The 21,165-nt window shown below is 36.5% G+C and overlaps 1 protein-coding gene across 2 annotated transcripts in view; it reads right to left on the reverse strand.

The window, feature by feature from the left end:
* Cap-G (Chromosome associated protein G) overlaps positions 1-21,165 on the reverse strand; it is a 149,896-nt gene that overhangs the window by 93,828 nt on the left and 34,903 nt on the right. For both annotated transcript variants that reach the window (XM_089087621.1, XM_089087622.1), the window contains exon 7: positions 19,891-20,029. In XM_089087621.1, coding sequence (XP_088943747.1) covers positions 19,891-20,029 — 139 coding nt within the window. The remainder of the gene's footprint in view (positions 1-19,890; positions 20,030-21,165) is intronic.

Genomic DNA, 21,165 nt, shown 5'->3' on the forward strand with positions numbered 1-21,165 from the left:
GGAACGGAAATTCCAAAGTGGTCCGAAAACCCTGCTCTAAGTGAAGCTTGTGGTCGTGCAAAATTTTGGCTTAGGCTCTGGAACGAGTGTGGTAGTCCGAAATCAGGTGTTGTAAATGAAGTTCGGCTGTTCAGCAAACGCAAATTTGCTAAGATTTTGTCTAAGCATAAATGTGAAGTGATCGATCAACATAGTCAATTGATAAGTAATGATCCAAATGCTGTGTGGAGATTTCTTAAACGTAATGGTGATCAGAATAGTGTCGAACCTGTGATCTCTGAGCAAGATTGGGTGTCCCACTTTACTTCTGAGTTCTCTCCACCCGAACAAGATCTTGAAGATAAATATGAAGTCGAACTTGATAAGTTCATGGAGTTGCCTAGTTCTGGTGTTGGCTACATAGTAACTGTTCCTAATCTGATTCGTGCAATTTCAAAATTAAAAAAGAAACAATCGAAAGGTGTCGACAAGTTGTGTGGGTTGCATCTTGTACATGGTACTGCTGGTCTCCTGAGTCATTTAGAGCTTCTATTCCAAATTATCTATAATTCTGGTCTCGTTCCCGACGTTTTTGGTACTGGAGTAATTACACCTATTTTGAAAAAAGGGAAAAATCCGTCTGAATGCGTATCTTACCGCCCTATAACTGTTTCGCCGGTTTTATGTAAGCTTATGGAATTGCTAGTTATAGATCATATTGCTTTTCAATGTTCTACCCCCGATAATCAGTTCGGATTTAAAAAAGGTGTTGGTCGCGAGCACGTCCATTATATTCTTGCTAATATATTAATAGAAGCTGATGAACTGAATGAATCCCTTATTATGGCGAGTCACGATGTTAGACGTGCTTTTGATTCTGGGATACATCCCCAGTTATTAGTGTCTGCTCATAAACGTGGTGTGGACCGATCAGTTATTTTGCCTTTTCGGGATATGTATAAGAAGCTTCGAGTCCAAGTTAGAGTCCCGTCTCCTAACGGGCCGATTGTATTGCCAAAAGCTATTCCGGTTAGAAAGGGCATTAGGCAGGGTGCAATTTCGTCACCCCGGTTGTATAATAATAGTGTTCTCGAGGCCCAAAAGTTAGTGCAAATGAGCTGCATTTTCCGAGGTTTGGATGTAACATTACTTAATTACGCAGATGATATTTTTAATTTAAGTAGATGTTTGTCTCGTATTGAAGAAAATTTTCAGATTCTAGATGATGCTTATAGAGAGATAGGCCTATCTTTTAATGCAAGTAAAAGCGAGATTGTTGCTTTCAATAGGAGAAATGCAGATTGTATAGATCTTGCTGTCAAATTTGGTGCTCAAGAGGTTCCACTGTCTGACTCCATAATGTACTTAGGAATGCCTATAGGTCATAACATGGCATCTACACGTGCTCGCCAAATAAGTAATTTCGCAGAAAAGGCACGTAAGGCTTACGGGGCGCTATCTTCAACTAAAGCGAAATATAATCGACAAATTCGAGCTAGGCTATATAATGCACTGGTGATCCCACACTTTCTGGCTTTATCACCGTTTTGGCATATATTTAGTGTTAGTGATAAAAGAAACCTTCGATCACTTTTTTACAAATATGCAAAATTTCTTTTAAATACCCCACCGTGGGTTAAAAATTCCAAGATGTCTGCAAGGTTCGGTATCACAGATCCGATTGCTGCTGTGACGAAACGTCGTTCTGAATTTTTGGGGTCGCTTGGGCCTAGTAGTCTGGCAATTGCAATTCGTCCTTAGTGAGTTTTTGTAATAATGTCTTTATTTATTGGCGGTGTATCGTAACGTTTGTTTTTGTTTTTGCAGTTAAGTGTTTTTTTTGTTTTTTTTTTTATACTCAATTCGTGCCATTTGTGGTTTTGTATCGAGTGGGTGAATAAAATTATCTATCTATCTATCTATCTATCTATATTGGTTTGCTTTTTAGTTTTTCATTTTCACAATAGGGTGTCGACTTTAGGATACAAAGTCCTCTGAGATATATCAGTAATTATATTGGCTGGGTGGAAACTATTATTAAACACTTCTACAGTGCACTCTTGTTCCAGTAAATGTAGGCTTTTATTAATTCCAGCAAAACATTATTTCAGTAATTTATGTTGCATTTTAGCAAACATTCCAGTAAGTATGTAGTTTGTGCAGGAACCAATATTGGTTGCTAGATACTCTTTACTAAATAAACATATTGTCTTTTGCATGCTTGTCTTTTTATATACACCTTGTTAAGTTATACCCTGTTTATTACACTGCTGAAGGTTCGATTACTTGGACTATCTGTCTTGGCTTTTCTCTTTCTATCTACAATTTGCCATGTCTTGATGCAACCTACTGCAAAATACTTGATAATTTCAATTCAGATTATAAAAATATTTGAATTGAAATTATCAAGTATTTTGCAGTAGGTTGCATCAAGACATGGCTAATTGTATATAGAAAGAGAAAAGCCAAGACAGATAGTCCAAATAATTGAGAGGCAAATGTTTAAATGGCTGCTGCACGGGTAAATGGCGAGAGTAAGTAAGATCAAAATTTCAGAAAGTTTTCTCTCGGGGGAGGGGGGGGGGGTAGAGACGTGAAAGGGTTTCAAAATTCAGGGAAGTGGGGTAAATGTTTTTCTCCAGTCCTCACAAACCAATGTGGATTACAGATTTTTTTTTTTCATGTTGGCCGACAAGGTTGTTTAAACAAATATAACTACAAATAAGAATTTGGATACTACCCCATCTGTAAAAGTCAAAATCCTACTGCGTCATTGGGGCTGCACTGAAAGCAAATAAAATTAAAAATATTTTCTTTCCAGTTATTACAGCATTGAACATGACGGGCCAGCGTTTACCCCCCGGAAAATACCCCCCGCGGAAAATACCCCCCGGAAAATATCCCCCGTGGAAAATAAGGCTTTCCAAATTTGAGAATTTTATTTAAGTTTTATTTTTTTAATTTCCGTAGGGGGGAAGGAATTTTGGTACTTGTGTATTATGCCCCACTCGCTCAAGTTTACGCAGTGTAAAATTCGAGAACAAACCGTTTTTTTTGCTAGTTTTTGTTAGAAAAAATTTCTTTATTTTCGGAAAAAGGGGGAAACACCCCCTAAAAGTGATTGAATCTTAATGAAAATCAAACCACAAGGTTAAGCACAACAGGAAACCCTACTGTAGATGTTTCAAGCTCCTATCTGCAAAAATGTGGAATTTTGTATTTTTTGCCAGAAGAAAGGATGCGCGTTTATTTGCTTTTTTTTTAGGGGTGATCGTATTGATCCAGTAGTTCTAGAATATCGTGAGAGGACTCATTTGACCAGAAATTAAAAATTCTAGTGCCCTTTCTAAGTGACCAAAAAAATTGGAGGGCAACTTTGCCCCCTTCCACGCTAATTTTTTTCCCGAGGTCACCCAATAAGAATTTTTAGATAGCCATTTTGTTCAGCATAGTCTAAAATTAATAAATATGTCTTTGAGGATGACTTAATTTCCCACAGTTCCCGGGGGAAGGGCTGCAAGTTATGAACTTTGCCCATTGTTTACATCTAGTATTGATTATTGGGAAGTATACTGACGTTTTCAGGAGTGATTTTTTCTGGTGGGGGGATCGGAGGAGGGGTTTACGCGGGAGGATCTTTCCTTGGGGGACAGGACATTTTTATGAATGGGCGCCGGATTTCCCAGCATTATTTAAAAAACGATCAGAACTTAAATTTAAAAAAACAAATTTTTTCTGCTGAAAGTAAGGAGCAAAGCTAAATTAAAACTCAATACGAACAAATATTATTACACATATCAAAGGGTTCGCTCCATCGTTATTACCTTACTCTTTACGCTAATTTTATTGAGAAATTTCAAAACAGGTATCTCGTCTAATTAAATAGACTATATGATTCAGGGATTTGTGATTCGAACAAAATTTGAACTTTAGCACAATACTTGAACCCATAATACACAAGTAACAAAACTCCTTCCACCCACAGAAATAAAAAAAATAAAACTCAAATAAAATTCTTTAATTTGGAAAGCCTTGTTTTCCACGAGTGGGGGGGGTTATTTTCCGGGGGTTAAAGTATTTGGACAGTTTGAAGTCAGAAAACAATTCTCTCTAGGGATATAGCCGCTAAAAACATTACAGTAGAATAGCGAGGCATTAAAAAAAAAAAAAAAAAATCCCAGAATAAAGTAAATGCAATGTTTCATTTAAGTTTTTTTTCCAAGTGTTTTTTTTTTAAATGACCGTTTTTCCAAGTAATACTATTATTAGGTGTATGTTATTGACAAGGATCGTTATTTACTTACCATTCATTACTATGAAGAATTTGTTGTTCTCTTTGTTTGTTTTTTTTCACCAACCAAATCATATAGAAAAAATTGTTGTGGAAAACTTGTTAGGGGTCACTCAGTCACAAAGTTGAACTTATAGTTTTCCCTATTATGGGTCAAAATCTATTGGCAGGCAGCCAACAATGGGGCAACAAACATTTTTTTTCATGATTTTTCCCTATTCTTCTTTTTTTCCTTTGGTTTCCTTATAATTACTATACAGTCCCAAATTTCCAGGTGGGGGCCATGCCCCCCTCTGCCCCCCTTGCCGGTGCCCATGGCCTGATTAAGCCAAAAATGAGTAGAAATAAATTCAAATAATTTTTCAAGCGTAAAACTACCATAAATCACCATTAATAAATGAATTGAACCCAAAACGAAGAGAAATAACAATAAATAACCTATTCAAACTCAAAATAGCAACAATTAGCATGAGTAGGGCTGACAACCGCCACACCTCCTCAAGACCAGAAAGTAATTTGCACTTTGCTGAAAACAAAATACATTTTAAATGTTTTCACTTTTTTGACTTCAACAAATAAAGAAGTATTAAGACTATAAGGAAAAGATATCAGAAGATGTATATCAAACTGACAATACACGGTTTGTTTTTGTTTTTGTTTTTTTAAGTAAAGTGCAAATTTTTTCTGGTCTGAAGAAGACATGGGTGTTGTCAGCCATATTCCTTTTACTTTTTGCTCGTTTTGAGTTTGACTAGGCTATCTACTGTAATTTTTGTTAGTTTTGGGTTTCATTTATTTGTTAATGGTGATTTGTGGTAGTTTTACACTTGGAAGATAAGAAAAACAAACTCGTAGAATTTGACAACTCTTTTGTCCGTAAAAACTTAAAAATTTAGAATTTGTTCGTTCCCAAAGCCAACTATCTTTGCCTAAAATTTTTGTCTAAATTTTTTTTCTTCTTCATTTTTTTTTTATTAATTTGGCACCCGCTACTGCCAAAAATGGCAGAAGTTCATATGGAAGCCTTTTCAACACATGGATTTGTGTTTTTTTTCTAAGTTTTTAAGATACTTCTGGTGTGTAAATTCCTCTGTTTCCCGTTCCTTAGCACTTTTCAACAAAACTAAAAATAAAACTCAAAGAAAAGTTTCAAATTTAGAAACCTTATTTTCCACAGGGGGAGAGGGTATTTTCCATGAGGGTATTTTCCAACGAGGGGGTATTTTCCGGGGGGTTACTTTTCGTGGGGGGGGGGGGGGTATTTTTCTTGGGGGGGCATTTTCGGGGGGTTAAACACCCCGTCTCCCATTCACTATATTCATTTATGTGATTTTAGTGTGTTCATGGCCGTATATTTGGCTTTAAAATACACCTATTTTTCTATCTATCTAATATGCAGAATAATTGTACCAAACGCCTTTCGCATGCAGAACCGCTAGGCTTACCCCCCCCCCGAATGTGCAAATCTGTAGCACAAGTTTATTTCTAAAGTAACGAAGAAACTAACAAAAAAAACGGTGTGTTCTCGAATTTTACACAGCGCAAACTTGAGTGAGTGGCGCATAATACACAAGACAAGTACCAAAATTCCTTCCCCTTACGGAAATTAAAAAAATAAAACTCAAATACAATTCTCAAATTTGGAAAACCTTATTTTCCACGGGGGGTATTTTCCGGGGTGGTATTCGCCGGGGGGGGGGGGGGGTGTTCGCCTAGAACCGAAAATGATAATAAAAATTAGAGTGAAATAACATCTTTAACTGATAAGCTTTCAACAATTAATATAATTTTATATCAAATATTCAGTTTGATTTAATTAGTTCTTTCAAGTACCGTTCAAGAGACATATAGCTTACAGTAAGCAGCCAATAACGCAGTAGGTTAGGGAAAGAGGCAGTACTCAAACTCTTGTTTGTAGTGATTTTTGTTCGTTTTAAGCTTGATTTGCATATTCATTTTAAGTTATACAGATTTATTTATTCATTTATATTAGTACCTGTTGTATGTTTGTTTGCTACGACTTGTTTATTCAATTTATGTTCGTTTTGGGTTTCATTTATACTTTAATAGTAAAAGATTTTTGTGTGTTTTAAGTTTACTGGCATGTTGATAAATTGAGAGGGAGTAGTCAATCCGGACTTGTCCCAGTTGAAGATAGGAACGGGGCCACAATTTGTGATAAGGAAAGGGTTAAATAGAGATGGGCAGAACATTATGGGAGTGTGCTAAACTGAGATACAGTTGAAGGAAAAGGTAAAGAGTAAAATTAAGAAGTTCGTAATACTTCTTGGATGTGAAGGAAAATTTGTTTTGTGAGTAAGAATTAGCGACAGCACTAAAAGGATTAAAGAATAATAAGGCTCCAGGTGCTGATAGTGTGGTAAATGATTTTCTTAAATATGGCGGCTCTGAGATTAGAAATAAGTTACTGCAGATCATGAATATGATTTTTGAAAAAGGGGAAGTACACAGCGATTTTAGAAAAAAACTTAATTAAACCACTGTTAAACTTAGTAATATGATACTTTTTAGACTGAGAGATGCTATAGACAATGTTTTAAGGGAAGAACAGTGCGGTTTTAGAAAAGGTAGAGGATGTGTCGACCACATTTTCACTCCTAGGTTAATAATTGAGAAGTGCCTGAGTAATCAAACACCTTCGGTCTTCAGTTTTACAAATTATGAGCAAGCGTTCGACTCTGTTGATAGACGAGCTTTAGCAAAAGTTTTATCCTTGTAGAGACTAACATTGCTGCGGTTAAGGTAGGAAATGAGGTCAGCAGCTGGTTTCGTATTAAATCAGGAGTTGAGCAGGGTTGTGTTTTATCGCCCTTTATATAAATCATTTTGATGAATTTTTTCTTGAGAAGTTTACCTTAAATTACCTTAAATCACATGTCCAGCGAGATAGGGTGGTGATTAACCTCCTGTGGAACATCTCGCTGGTGGTATGACATGACTGTTGTTTGGCATCCCAGGTTAGCCTGCAATCTGCATTGGCCCAGTCCTGATCAACTCCTTTCTTGAACGCATCTTTGGTTTGGGACTGGATTTTGGCTTCGGAGAGGCTGTTCCAGTGGGGGACGGCGCATACTGAGAAGAAGTGCCGGCGCTCACGTCGATGGCAACGGGGGATTTGCAGCTTCTTTGTGTGACTTCTCGTCGTGCTTGCGAGGGACGAGGAGAAAACTTGACTAGAGAGGTCGTTTACTAGCAGTTTGCGAGTAGCGATTGCGTCTCCCCTCTTCCTTCGCTAGACTAGGGTGGGGAGTTTGGGGGACACAAGGCGTTCCTCGTACGGCTTGTTTCGAAAAGCTGGTATGAGCTTTGTTGCTCACCTTTGGACACTCTCGAGTGCTTTAACGTCCATTTCATAATGGGGTTTGGGATGTGTACAGCTTCTTGACCCCACACGGCTTCCTGATGGTAAACCTTGGTTTTATGAACCCCAGGGTTCGGTTTGCTTTAGCAACTTGAGCACGTGTGTGGCTGTTGAACTTGAGTTCGTCATCAACAATAACCCACAGACCCTTCTCCTTACTAACAGCTTTAAGTAGGTCATCTCCGATATGGTAAGGTCGTCTAGGGTTGTCGTGTCCAAGATGCAGGACTTTGCATTTTAACACACTGAACTGCAAACCCCACTCAGATGATCATCTAAATAGTTCATCTAAATCTTTTTGCATTGTTGAGTAATTGGGGCTAATTACTGAATTAGCCCCAATTATTACAGCAATCAATCAATTATTGATTAAATAAATTGATTGATTGATTGATTGGGCCTGTCCGAAGAGCTTGCAATCGTCAGCATGTGTTGAAAGTGGGTTTTTCAGGTGAGTTGTAAAGTCGTTAATATATATACTGAACAACGTGGGCCACAGGATTGTGCCCTGTGGAACTTCGCTAATGACAGGAATTTCATCAGAATAAACAGTTTTACCAGTGGCGTCATAAACTACTACCATCTGAGTTCTTCCAGTAAGAAAGGCTTCAATCCAGGCAACTATATCCTCATGCACCCTGTATGCTTCCAGTTTCAGGAGAAGAAGTTGCTGCAGTACTGTATCAAAGGTTTTTGCTTGATCAAGCAATATGACATCCACCAGAAGACCATTATCCAAGAGTCTGGTCACAAAGTCATATGATTCAATGAAATTTGTGTCGATTGGGCGACCTTTAAGGAAAACATACTGACTTTTTTAAAGTGACTGATTTCTTTCAAGGTGAGAGACCAGTGCGTCATTTATGATGCTCTCAAGGACCTTGCATACAATAGAAGTATTCTCGAAGATGTCTCCCTTTCTCGAAGATGGGCTTGATGTTGGCCTGCTTCCAGTCACTTGGGAGCGGCCCAGCAGCAGGTTATCTGGCCCAGCAGCTTTATTCGCATCCAGTCTTTTAAGCCTTTTCAGATCATTTTTATACTTATAGTTGTCATGTATATTGGTTCTCGGATTGGTTGCTCTGGTAAAGTGGGTGGGGGGTTTGCTATGGGCTGAGTGGAGAAATTTGTACCAAAGCTAGAGTTGAGCAAACCCGCTTTTTCTTTAGCCCCTGAGGCCTTTGTGTCATCCTATTTCTTGAGGTCTGGGATATCGCGTCTAGAGGGATTAGCTGCTGAGACATGGCACCAGAACCCCATGGATTCTGCTTTGCATCAGCTGCAATTGCTCCTCGTGGTTTTCTACGATCTTCCGAGTCAAATTTCTTAGCCTGTTTTTGCATTTTTTGAACGTGTCATAGTGGTTATTACATCTTCACTATATGTATTTGGTCCATGCTCTTTTCTTCTTCCTTCTAGCCCTTTTAGCTGCTTTGGGTAGGAAGGGGAATGTTTTTGGCAGGGGTCACCAGTATACCCGGGTATGTGTGTTTTTCTGCAGGTAGGATTACTGTCTTAAATGCTTCCCATCCTTTTTCTATGTTACCACTGTCAACCACACTTTCCCATCCTGAACAGCAGTTAAAAATGCTATTTCACTCTAATTTTTCTTTTTCTTTTTGATGCTGTAATTACTGGAAAGAAAATTTTTTTCATATAATTTGCTTTCATTGAAGCGCCAATGACGCAGTAGGATGACTTTTACAGTTAGGGAAGGGGGCAGCATCCAAACTCTTATTTGTAGTTATATTTGTCTTAAACAATCTTCGAAAGAAATATTTTTCTTGGAAGAATATATAAATAGAAATAAGCCGAAGAGCAAGTCGGACAACATGAACAAAAATAGGAAAAAAAAATATCTGTAATCCACATCGGTTAATGAGGGCTGGATAAAAATATTTTTCCCACTTTCCTGAATTTTGAGCCCCTCTAATGTCTCCTGCACCCCGAGAGAAAACTTCTCTGAAATTTTGGACTAGAACCTCCAGTAGTGTAATAAATTAGGGTATAACTTAACAAGGTGTGCATAAAAAAAAACCTGCAAAAGACAAAATGTTTATTTAGTAAACAGTATCAAGCAACCAATATTGGTTTCTACATAAATTAAATAAAAAAAACAAGTTTTTTTAACTGAAAGTAAGGAACGACGTTAAAACTTAAAACGAACAGAAATTATTCCGTATATGAAGGGGGCTGTCCCCTCCTCAACGCCTCGCTCTTTACGCTAAAGTTTTTTTATTGTTTAAAAAAATAGAGTTGGGAGAAAGTCAAACTTTATCGTAAAGACTGAGGCGTTGAGGAGGGGACAACCCCCTTCATATGCGTAATAATTTCTGTTCGTTTTAAGTTTTAACGTCGTTCCTTACGGTCAGTTAAAACAAATTGTTTTTTTTATTTAATTTTCGAAAGTTTTTGAATTAATGCAGGTTTTGATGTTGGCTCACCGTACATGAATAATTAAAACAAAATTTGCGTATTATATTTGGTTAAATGGATTTCTCGAAACTTGTTTAATTTTATTTACGAACGTTTTTATTAGTAATAAATATACGTAACTTAGAATTAACTTACGTAACGAACTTCTATATTCATAAATTTTTAACGCGTATATTAGAGGGTTCGCCCCCTAGTCAATACCCTGCTCTTTAAACTATGTTCGAATTTTTTCCAGTTCTTTAAAAATGACCTCTTAATCACAATCATTTGATCAGTTGAAAAACTTGTTTTTTTTTTATTTAATTCCTGATCTTTTTCTTTAATAATGCTGGGACATCCGGCGCCCCCGGCCTCGCCCGGTCCCTGCCCCCATGAAAACTTCCTTCATGGAAAGATCCTTCCATATAGCCCCCGACCCTCTCCTTCCCCCACCTACCAGAAAAAATCTCCTCTGAAAAAGTCTGTATACTTCCCAATAACCAATACTATATGTTAACATTGGGTAAAGTTCATAACTTTCAGCCCTCCCCCTGGGGACTTTGGGGGATCAAGTCATCCTAAAAGACATTTTTATCATATTTTCGACCATGCTGAACAAAATTGCAATCTCAAAATTTCGATCGGGTGACGTTGGGAAAAACATGAGCGTGTAAGGGGGTCAAGTTGCCCTCCATTTTTTTGATACACTAAAAAGGGTACTAGAAATTTTATTTCAGTGTCCAAATCCCCCTACCCCGATTTTAGAGTCTCACTGGGTCTTAAAAATCAACCCTTGGAAAAAAAAAAAAAAAAAAAAAAAAAAAAAAAAAATAACAACGCATCCGTGATATTTCTTCTGGCAAAAAAATGTAAAATTCCACATTTTTTTTGTTAGGAGCTTGAAACCTCTACAGTAAGGTTCTCTGATACGCTCAATATGATGGTGTGATTTTCATTAAGGTTCTATAACTTTTAGGGGGTCTTTCCCCCTTTTTTTGAAAATCAGCCAAATTTTTTCAGGCACGTAACTTTTGATGGGTTAGATTAAACTTAATGAAACTTATATATTTGAAATCAGAATTAAAATCTCATTCTTTTGATGTATCTATTGGTATAAAAATCCCTTTTTTTAGAGTTTCGGTTACCATTTAGCCGGGTCGCTCCTTACTTACATTTCGTTACCACGAACTGTTTGACTACATACTTACTAGAATGTTTGTTGGAATGCAACATAAATTACTGAAATAATGTTTTGCTGGAATCAATAATACATTTACTGGAACAAGAGTGCACCCTAGAAGTGCATAATTATAGTTTCCACACAGCCAATATAATTACTGATATATCTCAGAGGACATTGTATCCTAACAAATTTTCAAAGCCCAAATTTCCCAAGTCTAGAACAATGTGGATATTAAAGTAGCGAGTCCATCTCCATTAAAAGCTTGCAAAAAACACTTAATATGACTTTTCACTGTGTTTTGCGAAAATAAAAAAAAAGAAAAAAATGCGTTTTCTATGCTTCAAATGTGTGGCTTTCAATTAGGAAAACCTAGCCTTAATTCAATGAATTAACCTAGTAAAGAACGAACTCCAACCCACAGTAACCAAAAATTTAAAATCGTATTTTGAAACTAAATCCCAAGTGAGCAAGGATCGCCATTTCAAGCTATTTCAAAATTTGCAATTGTTATTTCGGTTAATTAACCGAGATAACAATTGCAAAAGTTTATTGGGAAATAAATTTAATGAAAGAGGAAAGTAAAGAAGACCCACATGCAAAATGTGTACTCTGCACAATTACTCTGCAAATTATAAAGTATGAATGATTAACTTCACGTCTTGTCCAAATGCTTGGGCTGTCGGTATAACAGACAATTTCGAAAAAAATGATTATAACCATAAATGACGTTATATTAAAACTTGAAAAAGAAGTTTATGTTGAGGATCCCTTTTGTAATTACCATGATGACGTGATTTGTCATGACGTCTTTTACCATATAAAAAGATGCATAAACTTAATTCAGAAAAAGAAGAAAATCCTCAAGGTTTCACGTTATGATCTTTCTTCTGACAAAAAATATAAAATTCCATGTTTTTGCAGATAGGAGCTTGAAACATTTACAGTAAGGTTCTCTGATACGCCGAATCTGATGGTGTGATTTTCATTAAGATTCAGTGACTTTTAGGGGGTGTTTTTCCCTTTTTTTGAAAATAAGGCAAATATTCTCTTTTGATGGGTATAACGCAAACTTTTAATGGGTATAACTGAACTTGATGAAACTTACATATTTAAATAAGCATAAGAATTAAATTCTTTTGATGTATCTATTAGTATCAAAATTCCGTTTTTTAGAGTTTCGGTTACTATTGAGACGAGTCGCTCTTACTATTAAGTTCGTTCCCACGAACTGTTTGATAGTGTTTTACAAGATGCTGAAGAAAGTTGAATGGACCCAAGGAATGAAAAGAGTGGTAGTGACTTTCAGGTTGGCGAGAATAAGATAAAAAAGCATGCAAGCAGAAGAGAAAGAACCCCCTCCACAAAACCTAGAGAAAGTGATAGCTCTACTAGGCGAGAGCCTAGGCGTAGTTATAACAGAAGTCCTCAAACACCATGTGATCAGCTCAAACGCGAACGACAAATGAATCCTTCACGTTATGACGTTATAAAAGATTATGAAGAAAGCAGGAAGGACCCAAGGAATGAAAAGAGTGGTAATGTCTTCCAGACTGGTGAGAATGAGATGAAAAAGCATGCAAGTAGACGAGAATTTTGTGAAGGTTGTCATTGTGAAAGTTATAGCTCTACTAGGCGAGAATATAGGTGTAGTTATAGCAGAACGCAGCAACAATACCGACATGACCCCAATGACCGGTCTTATAAGCCACATTATGAGTGGTAACGACATCATAATTACTACAACTAAAGACATTATAGATACAGTAAACCTATTTACCGCGAAAGGCGTCGTAGGAGTCCCTACGAGAAGTTTGGATATTGCCGAAATGCAAGAAAGAAAAACAATTTTACAGAGCAAGAAAATATAGGTACAGATCTCTTATTCGGAGTATTAGAGGGGCTTATCATAGAAAGGAGTACACCCCACGGCATTCATATCGAGGGCAAGGCAGAAGAGAACAGCACATGGATGCCTCAAAAGATTATGAACATAAAAATGAGCTAAGAAAGAAGAGGGCAAGAGACTACTACGAAAATAATGATGAAGAAAAAAGAATTTGCCACACAGATGATCAAGGTGAATCAAGAGTGAAAAAAAGGAAAACAGAAAACTCTGAAGAAGCTGAAAATAAAAAAATGTTTTGACAGATCAAATGATGATTACGGAAACTGCTCAGATTTGAAACCCAATGACGCTTATAATAAATGACACGTTAAAAAGGGACATAAAACAGAGGAAAGTAAGCATGAAAGAACAAGTAATGAAGAGAAAAGGCAAAAAAGAGAAGAGAGGTTCAACACGAAGAAGAGAAAGGATGAAGTTTTAACTAAATCTGACCACATATTTAAGAAAAAGCTAGAAGAGGCAAGAATGAAATAAAATATATTAATTTAAAAAATAATATATTGATAATATTTCGTGCATTTTTGATGACCCAGCTACAAGTGAATTAATAAGTGATGATTAGAAAAAGGCTGATGTGTTTAATCAAGTGTTTTCGTCAGTTTTTGTAAATCCAAATGATGTCCATGCATGCAGTCCATCCCGTTTTACCGAATTTGTTTCAGCAGACAACGTGCCTTTCGATAACTCTGATATTTCTTCAGAGCAGGTTTCTCCGTGACCTTTCCGTTAATAAAGCTCCAGATATAGATGGTATTTCTAACGCTTTTCTTCAGAAGACAGCCACGTGTTTAGCTGAACCTCTTGCGTTTTTGTTTAACCACTGTCTATTGAGTGGTAAATGCCCTGCAGCGTGAAAAAAACGGCTGTAAAGCCACTCCACAAAGGAGGATCTAAATTTCAATTTGGAAATTATCGTCCAATTTCAAACACCTCAATTTTTTCGAGAGTTTTTGAGAACATTATTGTATATTTGTTACAAGATTATTTCAACCAAAATAAATTATGGCATCTGTCACAACGTGGCTTTAGAAAAAACAGGTCATGTAATATACGGTTGTTAGAAGTTGTAAAAGGTTTCCAAAATATGGATGATTTCAGTTCTAAGTTCGATTGCTTGTACATTGACTTCAGTAAAGCATTTGACAAAGTTTCAATTACCTTGTTGCTTGAAAAATGTGAAAAAGTATAAGCTAGGCAGTAGAACTTCAACATGGATTACAGATTATTTATCAGGGCGTTCCCAGCAAGTTATAGTCGGTAGTGCACTTTCAAGTGAGAGTCCGATTTTGAGTGGTGTGCCACAGGGTAGTTGTTTGGGTCCAGTGTTATTTTGTTTGCTTGTAAACAATTTGCTTGATGTATTTCGTCACTCCGCTTTCAAACTGTTTGCAGACAATATAAAACTGTATAAAAGTGTTATCTCCCCGGTAGATGTCACCCTTATTCAAGAGGATCTGAATGCCCTAAATGATTGGTGTAAATTGAACTCCATGTTTGTAAACCATCGAAAATGTCTTGTACTCCATTACTTTTCGAAAAGCTCGACTTATCATTATTTTCTTGTTGATACACCTGTTTCATCTGCAGATTCAGTAAGGGATTTAGGAATCCACTTTGACAACCAATTGAAGTCTCGCAAGCATGTGTCAATAATTTCACGAAATGCTAATTACGGTCTGCTTCGGATTAAGAGAAGTTTCAAGAAATTTAACCTTCACACTTTTATGACACTATACAAGACAATAGTACGCCCGGTGGTAGAATATTGTTCCTCTGTGTGGCATTCTACATGGAAATGTGACTCGCAGCAAATTGAAAGGGTTCAACATCGCGCGTCAAAGTTTGTGCCATATTTGAGCCATTTACCATATCAGCGTCGACTGGAGTGTTTGGGACTTCCTTCTCTGGAGTTTCGACGGGATAGGATTGACCTGATCAATACATTCCGTATTAGTCGATAATGTGGACTGTGCTGATTTCTTCAAACTTAGTCATTACTCAGCCACTTGACAAAAATCGTATAAACTGTATCAGCCACAAGTGCACAAGAAAATAGGTCAATGTAGCTTTGTTAATCGTGCAACAAAACTTTGGAATAGTTTACCTGAGACCGTAGTTTCTACGCAAACAGTGCAATCATTTTAAGAGTGCTCTTGTTGAAACTGAGTTCTATGGAAAACAGTTTCTGTAATATAGTTAGTTGTATAGTTGTTTTTACTGATGAATATTTTTTTGTTTTATTTTTCGTTTTGTGTTTTGCAGTGTTGCTGTTTGAGCTGTTATTTTTTGTGTTCGTTATGTAACAAGCCTATGGCTTCCTCCTTTATTGAATAAAATAAATAATAAATAAATAATATATTAAAATAAATAAATATATTAATTAAATAGGCCATGTGTTAACTTCTTAGCCCATCAGTGAAGTTTATGTTTGGTCTTTGTTTGTTTATATAAATTTTATATGTTTGAGCTTAAAGTTGGCCAAACGAACCAAACGGTTCTCTGGTTTTTATTTTTGTAAGTTCGTCTGTAAATAAAGTAATATTTCCGAAACAAGAAAATCTTATATTTGTGTCAATGAACGGTTTCAGAAGGTAGCTTAATTATATTTAGGCTTAAATGTAAAGTTAAGTAGTTATTAACTTGTTTTGGTTTTCAGTTTTCACTGTATAGGTCAACTAGGTCAACGGGTCTTCTTTATCTTCCTGTTTCATTAGATTTATTTCAAATAAAGTTCTACATTTAAGATTAACCGAAATAACAGTTGCAAATTCTGAAACAGCTTCAAATGGTGATCCTTGCAAACTTGAGATTTATTTTCAAAATACGGTTTTAAATTTTTGGTTACTATGAGTTCGAGTTCGTTCTTTACTAGGTTAATGCTTTGAATTAAGGCTAGGTTTTCCTAATTGAAAGCCACACATTTTAACAGAAAACACATTTTCTTCGTATTTTGTATTCGCAAAACAAAGTAAAAAGTCATATTAAGAGTTGTTTTCGGGAATTTGAAAATGGATTTTGAAAATTTGTCGACTTTAGGATACAAAGTCCTCTGAGTTATATCAGTAATTATATTAGCTGGGTGGAAACTATTATTATACACTTCTAGAATGCACTCTTGTCCCAGTAAATGTATTATTAATTCCAGAAAAAAAATTTCAGTAATTTATATTGCATTCAAGCAAACATTCCGGTAAATATGTAGTTTATGCAGGAACTAATATTGCTGGCTTGATAGTATTTACTAAATAAACATATTGTCTTTTGCATGCTTGTCTTTTTATACACACCTTGTTAAGTTACATCCTGTTTTATTACACTACCGGAGGTTCAAGTCCAAAATTTCATAAGAAGGTTTCTCTCGGGGGGAGGAGACGTTAAAGGGGCTCAAAATTCAGGGAAGTGGGAAAACTGTTTTTTTCTAGTCCTCACAAACCAATGTGGATTTTTTTTTCCGTTTTTGATTTTTTTTTTTTCGTTTTTGTTCATGTTGTCCGACTGGCTCTTTGGCTTGTTTCTATATATATTCTTCAAAGAAACATATTTCTTTCCAAGATTGTTCAAGACAAACATAACAACAAACAAGGGTTTGGATACTGCCCCCTTCCGTAACAGCAAAAGTCAAAATCCTACTGCGTCATTGGCGCTTCACTGAATGCAAATTACAATACAAATATTTTCTTTCCAGTTATTACAGCATTGAAAATGAAAATAAAAATTAGAGTGAAATAACATCTTTAACTGATGAGCTTTATATATATATATATATATATATATATATATATATATATATATATATATATATATATATATATATATATATATATATATATATATATATACATATATATACATATATATATATATATATATATATATATATATATATATATATATATATATATATATATATATATATATAAATTTTTAAAAGGCATGATAGTATTCCAGTGACGTTATACATTGTATAAAAAGGTTAATACCCTTAACTACACTAAAGGTTAATACTCTTAGTCCTTTCGAACGCAACCAAGATCAAACAATCCTGCTAAAAATGGAAAAAAAAATGAATAATTCACAGTGATTGAATGAAACGAGATAAAGAGGTTCGACAAATATAACAGAGGTGTTCGTAACTATGATTCTTTGAATTATGTCATTTGTGACGTAGAAGGGAGAGGATCACTTTGATTTGACTATTATTAGATTCAAGACACGTATAGTTATAGTGACCTTTTTTAACGGTTGTTGTGTCTGTGCAATACCATATCTTCCAAACTATATCGTTGTGCTAGACATATTCCCCCAGAAAAACTCCCCCCCCCCGAAAATTTTTTCCGTGAAATCCCCCTCGACAAATCCCCAATACAAATCCCCCTGGGAAACTCCCCCGGATAAAACCCCTTCCCTCATATGCATAACTGAGCAGCCACAGAGAAAGTATTACAAAATAATGAAAATAAATTAAATTTTGGTAGCTTATATGCTACCAACATTCCAAAGTTGGATCATGCGTTGGGCCATGGAGGGCCAGGGGTCAGCTTCCATAAGATTTGGAATACAATATCGTTGATATTTTCTTTGGGAAGTGGGGGTGGGTCATTGAGGGCCAGGGGCTAGCTCCCATAAGTTTTGGAACAGAGTGTTATTATTTTTTGGAGGGGGATGGGTGTTCTGGCCAAGGAGGGCCAGGGATCAGCTCCCGTAAGTTTTGAAATAAAATATAGATAGCATTTTTTAGAGGGGGGGGGGACGGGCCATGGACAGCCATTGGTCAGCTTCCATAAGTTTTGGAATAAAATACCGTTAATAACTTTTTTGGTGTGGGCGGGTCAGGCCATGGAGGGCAGGGGGTCAACCCCCTTAAGAATTCCCCATGCACATCCCCCAAAAAGCTCCCCCGGATAAATTCCCCATGAAAAATCCTCCTCCTCTAAAATTGGGCTATGGGTTGGAGCATGGAGGGCCAGAGGCCAGCTCCCATAAATTTTGGAATAAAATAACGTTAATAATTTATTTCGAGGGGGAGAGGGTGGTCGAGCCTTGGAAGGCTAGGGTCAGCTTTCATAAGTTTTGGAATTAAATGTCGTTAATAATTTTTGTTTTTTGGAGGGGGGGTCTGGCCATGGAGGACCAGGGATCTGCTCCCATAAGTTTTGGAATAAAATATCGTTAATAAGCTTTTTTGGGGGAGGGGGCCATGGAGGGCCAGGGGTCAGCTTCCGTAGTTTTTGGAATAAAATATCGTAACAAATTTTTCATTTGGGGGGGGGGGGTCGGGAAGTGGAGGGCCAGCAGTCAGCTCCCTTACGTTTTGTCATAAAATTGCATTAATAAGTTGTTTTGGTGGGAGGGAGATCGGGCCAAGGAGGGCCAGGGATCAGCTCCCACAATTTTTTGAATAAAATATCGCTAATAAGTTTTTTTGTTGTTTTTTTTTTGGGGGGGGGGATTGAGCCTTGAATCTGTTATTTTATCTTTGAACTATTTTTAATAAAATGGCATTAACAAAGTCTTAAAATTTTCCTCGAAAGTAATTGGGGGAAAAAAGGCTGTAGGGTTGGCTAGTTGATCCCCGATCACTTTTGACTCTTAAAAAACGCACTAGAAAATTTCCAACCGAATGCCCCCCCCTCCTCTTAAAAAAAAAAAACAAACATTGAAACCACTGTAAATCACTCTAGCGTTGACTCTGATAAACATGTTGTGTTTTGCATGTTGTCAATAGGGCTTTATACATACCTTGGTAAGTTATACTCTCTTTTATCACACAGCTCGAGGTTCGAGCTCAAAATTTCAGGAAAAGTTTTCTCTCGGGGGGAGGGGATGGAGCTCAAAATTCAGGGAAGTGGGAAAACTATTTTTCTCCAGTCCTCGCAAACCGGTATGCACTACGGTTTTTTTCCGCTTTTGACTCTGTTGTCCGACTGGCCCTTTGGCTTGTTTCCACATGTATCCTTCCAAGAAACATATTATGTGGACATATACATATAGAAATCAAACATATGAAGTTTGTTTACAGCAAACTATTCTTTTGATTACATAGCATTGAAACTACAAAAATCTTTGAAACTACAAAAAGCATTGAAAGCATTCTTGGTAATGGTCTAATGAGAAAAGCAACTTAGTGTATTTATTTTATTTGCTTGGGTAGTATTATTAATAGTAAGGAAGACTACACTGAAGATTCAAAAAGCAAAATGGCAAAGGCGTAAGGTTTTTGTTCTGTTTTATTTTATTTTTCAGCGGCTGAAAAAAAGCTAGGACTAATGGTTGAAATGATTCTTAGAACTTGAATTACACATTAGCTTTATTGTATTCACATTATAATTACTGTGTTATTTTTTTGTCATGGGGTGGCAAATTAGCAATTTGACCCGGATAAAGAAATTCAGGCGTAAATTTAAATCCTCCTTCCTGTTTATCCTTCACATAATCACAAACTCTATTGGTTCTGTATTCTCCTGGGAGTCAATCGGCAATCTCATCATTAATTTTATTTACTTCTTTTTTGTTATTTAATTACCATTTGAATTACCTTGGAGGGAATTTCATTTTGAACATACGAGCACAAGACTCAATGCAGTGCTTTTGCTTACCGTATGTCTTAAAAAGATTTACTAATGCTTCAATATCGATTTTTTTTTTAATAAAAAGAGATTATCCAATTTACCTTTTAGTGTTTGCATCCGCACAAATATCTAAAGCTTTTGTCAAAAAAAAAATTTCCAATTTACCTGAAAATATTTTGTAAAGCCAAGTCAATAGTTTTCTGAGATGAATCAACATCTAGCATGCGAAGAAAGTTGATCACGGTTTGAGCCCTATTGAGCCAAGCAGTAAGAAGTCGCTTCCCGACGATCTTCCTTATTGAATCTGAAATCCCAAAACATGAAAGAAAATAAATTTAAGAGCTTAGGTACTTAACAGAGAAACTTATTTGCGAAAGAGGGGAGGAGAACAAGCTCATTAAAAAAGCAAAACAGAACAGTAAGAAAAATAAGTTAAGTCATGGGGCATCGTGGAGGCTAGGCCTGGAATCCCTCTTTCCTGTAACATACCAATAGTAGGTAGTCGGAGGCAAACATAACCCACAGACAAACTTAGTTGCTTTAATGGTTTGAACCCATCCATCACTTATTAAAGGCGGTGAAGTTTGTTAGTTTTGAAGATCAAGCCCCTCCCTAAAACTTTATCATTCTGACGCAGGGCTGATTACTGCTACCACTATCAGCTCACTGCAGCACCAATTCCACCTGAGGACAAAACTTGAACTTATTGTATCTATCGAATACCAGCAGTCGATACGGAGTACCACCATCGCAAGAAACGTAAAAAATGATAACGTAGATCAAATAACAGCAAGGGTTAGCTGGGTCGATCAAAGAATACGATCCTTTAACAGCACAACCTTTGAAAATTCTAGGGTCAGATTTTTGCTCTACTCTCCAAACATCTAGATTAGTTTTGTCATGCACAAAAATCCCCTACGTCATATCGTTGCAAATTGTTCGTTTTCTTGTATTAAATTGACGTCCTTTTTGCACACCTGATGCAGATAATGGCTAGATTTTTTCTTCTAATTTGTTCCAAACACTTGTGGCATACCATTATTAGGACCAAACGGATTAGTTTCCAACAACACCACAGTGAAAAGTGGATTTTATTTTCACATATTCCCTTTTTCTGACATATACTTACAAATATACATTTTTTCGACATTTTTCTAGCATAACATACTTTTTTGTGACATGACACATATATAAAACCACTGGGAGGAAGGCGGCTTCACCGCCGGACCCCGGCACGACTTCGTGGAAGGCTTCTATATTTAGAGTCTCATTGTCACTTGTCTTCTAACTGCAGACAATGTGAGCCTCTTCTTGATGCCATGGCGTCATCATAGGTTCGATACAACCACCTGGGAAAAACTTAAATTCTCCCTTAAAGTTGTGGCCTATTTAGATCATTTTAGTGGCCAGAAATGTCAATATGCCAGTTTTAAGGGAAAA

This window comes from Artemia sp. Qi Xiang Cuo, chromosome 4 (genome assembly GCF_049724085.1).
Source record: "Artemia sp. Qi Xiang Cuo chromosome 4, ASM4972408v1, whole genome shotgun sequence".
Classification (NCBI taxonomy): Eukaryota; Metazoa; Arthropoda; class Branchiopoda; order Anostraca; family Artemiidae; genus Artemia; species Artemia sp. Qi Xiang Cuo.